The sequence below is a fragment of the Dama dama genome, chromosome 33, assembly GCF_033118175.1.
Source record: "Dama dama isolate Ldn47 chromosome 33, ASM3311817v1, whole genome shotgun sequence".
NCBI classification, from domain to species: Eukaryota; Metazoa; Chordata; class Mammalia; order Artiodactyla; family Cervidae; genus Dama; species Dama dama.
This window is the reverse complement of record NC_083713.1, coordinates 74,765,768-74,769,754: the sequence shown is the minus strand read 5'-3', so window position 1 is coordinate 74,769,754 and position 3,987 is coordinate 74,765,768. Positions and strand designations below refer to the sequence as shown.

The window sequence follows — 3,987 nt, the reverse complement described above, 5'->3', positions numbered from 1 at the left end:
ATTTTGGATGTGAGTTTTACTGCTGTTTCTCCAGCTCCAAAACAGTATCCTGTACAGAGAAGCAATCAACAGTTATTCTTTGAATAAATTAAATTTTCTAGTACCTTATATAATGCTCCATAAATAATATACAAAGGATAAACTAATAAATGGACTTTTGTATTGTGACCAAATCACATTGTTAATTACTAAGATTGTGTTGAATAAAATAATTTGATTTATAGAGGCGGCTCTCGTGGAGGCAGCTAGCACGAGGCTGTGGAGCGCTGAGCCGCGCGTCGTGCCCTGCGCTGCCCGGACTAGCGAACAATACAGTCAAGATGGCTAAAGGTGATCCCAAAAAACCAAAGGGCAAGATGTCTGCTTATGCCTTCTTTGTGCAGACGTGCAGAGAGGAACATAAGAAGAAAAATCCAGAGGTCCCTGTCAATTTTGCTGAATTTTCCAAGAAATGCTCTGAGAGGTGGAAGACCATGTCCGGGAAAGAGAAGTCGAAATTCGATGAGATGGCAAAGGCGGATAAAGTGCGCTATGATCGGGAAATGAAGGATTATGGACCAGCTAAGGGAGGCAAGAAGAAGAAGGACCCTAATGCCCCCAAGAGACCACCATCTGGATTTTTCCTATTTTGTTCTGAATTCCGTCCCAAGATCAAGTCTACAAACCCTGGCATCTCTACTGGAGATGTGGCAAAGAAACTGGGCGAGATGTGGAATAACTTAAGTGACACTGAGAAGCAGCCATACAACAACAAGGCAGCAAAGCTGAAGGAGAAGTATGAGAAGGATGTCGCAGACTATAAGTCTAAAGGGAAGTTTGATGGCGCCAAGGGTCCTGCTAAAGTTGCCCGGAAAAAGGTGGAAGAGGAAGATGAAGAAGATGAGGAGGAGGAGGAGGATGAATAAAAAAAAAACTGTTGATCTGTCTCCTTGTGAATACCTTAGAGTAGGGAGCGCCTTGATTGACACACCTCTCACCCAAGACGTGTCTGTTGCCCTCATTAGGTTTAATTACCCGATTGGCTCATGATCATATCTTAGTCTCTCAAAGTGCTCTAGCAGTTGTAAGTGGTTTACATTAAGTGGCCATGGGTGTCCGGAGCACCTGGAAACTGTATCAAAGTTGTACATATTTCCAAACATTTTTAAAATGAAAAGGCTCTCGTGTTCTCCTCACTCTGTGCACTTTGCTGTTGGTGTGACAAGGCATTTAAAGATGTTTCTGGCATTTTTTTTTTTTTTAATTTGTAAGGTGGTGTGTTAATTCTATGGTCATTGGCTAGAAATCCCGAGTTCTCAACTGTACGTATCTATAGTTTGTAAAAAGAACAAAGCAACCGAGACACACTCCTGATGCTCCTTGCTTGGTGTGGAGGCTGTGGGGGCAATGCCTTCCGGAGGGGCCGTAGCTCAGGGCGTGCACTGCGGGGCTGGACCTGTGGACACTGCAGTGGGCATCCATTTAGCTTCAGGTTGTCTTGTTTTTGTATATAGCGACATAGCATCCCGCTGCCATTCTTAGCTGTGGAAAGGGGAGGGGAGTCAGCAGGCATGAGAAGTGTTTTGGATCCTTTTTAGTTGAAGTGCGGTAGTTTTAAACTGTTGTTTTTTTTTTTTTTTAAACAAACTGTAGAACTGTTCATTGTCAGCAAAGCCAAGAGCCACTGCACCAGTGAAAGTTCAAGAACCTTCTGTACTAAACACAATCTGCAATGTTCTGTTATTTTTTTTTTTTTTTGTATGTTTAGAATGTTGAAATGTTTTTGAAGTTAAATAAACAGTATTACATTTTAAAAAAATAATAATTTGATTTATAAAAAAAATTTCTGTCAGGCAGGAGCTTTTGGCATTTTTCTATACCTTATCAAAATTGCAATATAGTCATTATGGTAAAATTCTCTGAAGCAATTTGAAACTGTGTCATTGGCCATCCATATCAATCTTAAAATTATATTGATGTAATGCTTTGCATTCATTTTAACATAATGCCTCTCCTGGAGCCTCAGAGTGAAGAAAGTGGTTTTCATTAATTTCTATAATAACAGCACAAAAAGACAAGGATTGTAGGAGTGCAACTTCTTTAGCTTTTAATCTCATTCTGACCATGAGCTTGCTTTACTAAGTACAAAGGGAAGATAATGTCAAACTCTCAACTTGACCAAGAGTGTAAATTAAACAATTGTGTGGAAATGTCTCATGATGTCTTTAAGTTTTCTATTGATGATGATTTCAAATGAGTCCCTTAGTGTTCCAAACATTTCAGCTTAGCATGGTTTCATATCATCTTCTCACCAAGGAAAATAAAGTCCAGGTTTGTGAGCCGTAACTCAGTTGGCTTCATAAATTTGTGACCTGACATCAAGCCTGTATGAAAATTGTCTTAATGGCAGATATTAACCTGATAAAGACAGAGGCAAGATCTTGATGCATAACTTCTAAGCTGAATAAATTTTCTCAGAGAGTTTGGTGAGTATTTTTAAGAAATACAGTTCACTGGTGATAACATCTCAAAAGAGCTAGCTGTGGTTTTTGGAAGAAGGAATAATAAGCATTTAATGATGCAAGCAGTAGCCACTGATCCCTGAGGCCCAAATGCTATAGAACATATGCTTTGAGAGTGTTTTATCCTGGCCAAAGATCATTGTGTAGGTTTCATTTCAAAGGCAGGAAAGGAAAAATAGTAACTTAATTCCCTTGGGATGTATTTCTATGTCTTTGTCTTTTATCTTATCCAACTAAGATAACCTAATTCGTGTAATTCATTCAGTTGAGATCAGTCGTGTCCAAATCTTTGTGACCCCATGAACTGCAGCACGCCAGGCCTCCCTGTCCACCACCAACTCCCAGAGTCCACCCAAACCCATGTCCATTGAGTCAGTGATGCCATCCAACCATCTCATCCTCTGTCATTCCCTTCTCCTCCTGTCCTCAATCTTTCCCAGTATCAGAGTCTTTTCAAATGAGTCAGCTCTTCGCATCAGGTGGCCAGAGTATTGGAGTTTCAGCTTCAGCATCAGTCCTTCCAGTGAACACCCAGGACTGATCTCCTTTAGGATGGACTGGTTGGACCTCCTTGCAGTCCAAGGGACTCAAAAGTCTTCTCCAACACCACCGTTCAAAAGCATCAATTCTTCCGTGCTCAGCTTTCTTCAGAGGCCAACTCTCACATTCATACATGACCACTGGAGAAACGATATCCTTGACTAGATGGACCTTTGCTGGCAAAGTAATGTCTCTGCTTTTTAATATGCTGTCTAGATTGGTCATAACTTTCCTTCCAAGGAGTAAGCGTCTTTTAATTTCATGGCTGCAATCATCATCTGCAGTGATTTTGTAGCCCCCCAAAATAAAGTCAGCCACTGTTTCCACTGTTTCCCCATCTATTTGCCATGAAGTGATGGGACCAGATGCCATGATCTTAGTTTTCTGAATGTTGAGTTTTAAGCCAACTTTTTCACTCTCCTTTTTCACTTTTATCAAGAGGCTTTTAGTTCTTCACTTTTTCCATAAGTGTGGTGTCAACTGCATATCTGAGGATATTGATATTTCTCCCAGCAATCTTGACTCCAGCTTGTGCTTCTTCGAGCCCAGCATTTTAACATTCATGATAAATCCCTTTCTAGAGCCTTTCTCCAGGGGATCTTCCCAACCTAGGAATCAAACCAGAGTCTCCTGCATTGCAGGATGATTCTTTACCAGCTGAGACACCAGGGAAGCCCTAATCGAATACTACTCAGTCATAAAAAGGAATTAAATTAGGACATTTGTAGAGATGTGGATGGACCTAGAGAGTGTCATACAGGGTGAAAGAAGTCAGAGAGAGAAAAGCAAATATCACATATTAATGCATATATGTGGTATTTAGAAAAGGGGTATAGATGTAGAGACACACATGAACAGAATAAATGTATGAATACCAAGAGGAGAAGGGGTAGGGTGGGAGGAATTGGGAGATTGGAATTGGTATAACTACACTACTGAGACTATG

At 40.6% G+C, this 3,987-nt stretch overlaps 1 protein-coding gene across 1 annotated transcript; it reads left to right on the top strand.

The window, feature by feature from the left end:
* The first annotated feature begins 240 nt into the window (after positions 1-240).
* LOC133050808 (high mobility group protein B3-like) lies at positions 241-1,244 on the top strand. Its single transcript, XM_061135062.1, has one exon. It carries the CDS (start codon positions 321-323, stop codon positions 903-905), a length of 585 nt encoding a protein of 194 aa, XP_060991045.1. The 5' UTR covers positions 241-320; the 3' UTR covers positions 906-1,244.
* The last annotated feature ends 2,743 nt before the right edge of the window (positions 1,245-3,987 follow it).

Bases quoted from the DNA above. Each gene is read 5' to 3' on its own strand.
- LOC133050808 (XM_061135062.1), top strand. From the start codon at position 321: ATGGCTAAAGGTGATCCCAAAAAACCAAAGGGCAAGATGTCTGCTTAT.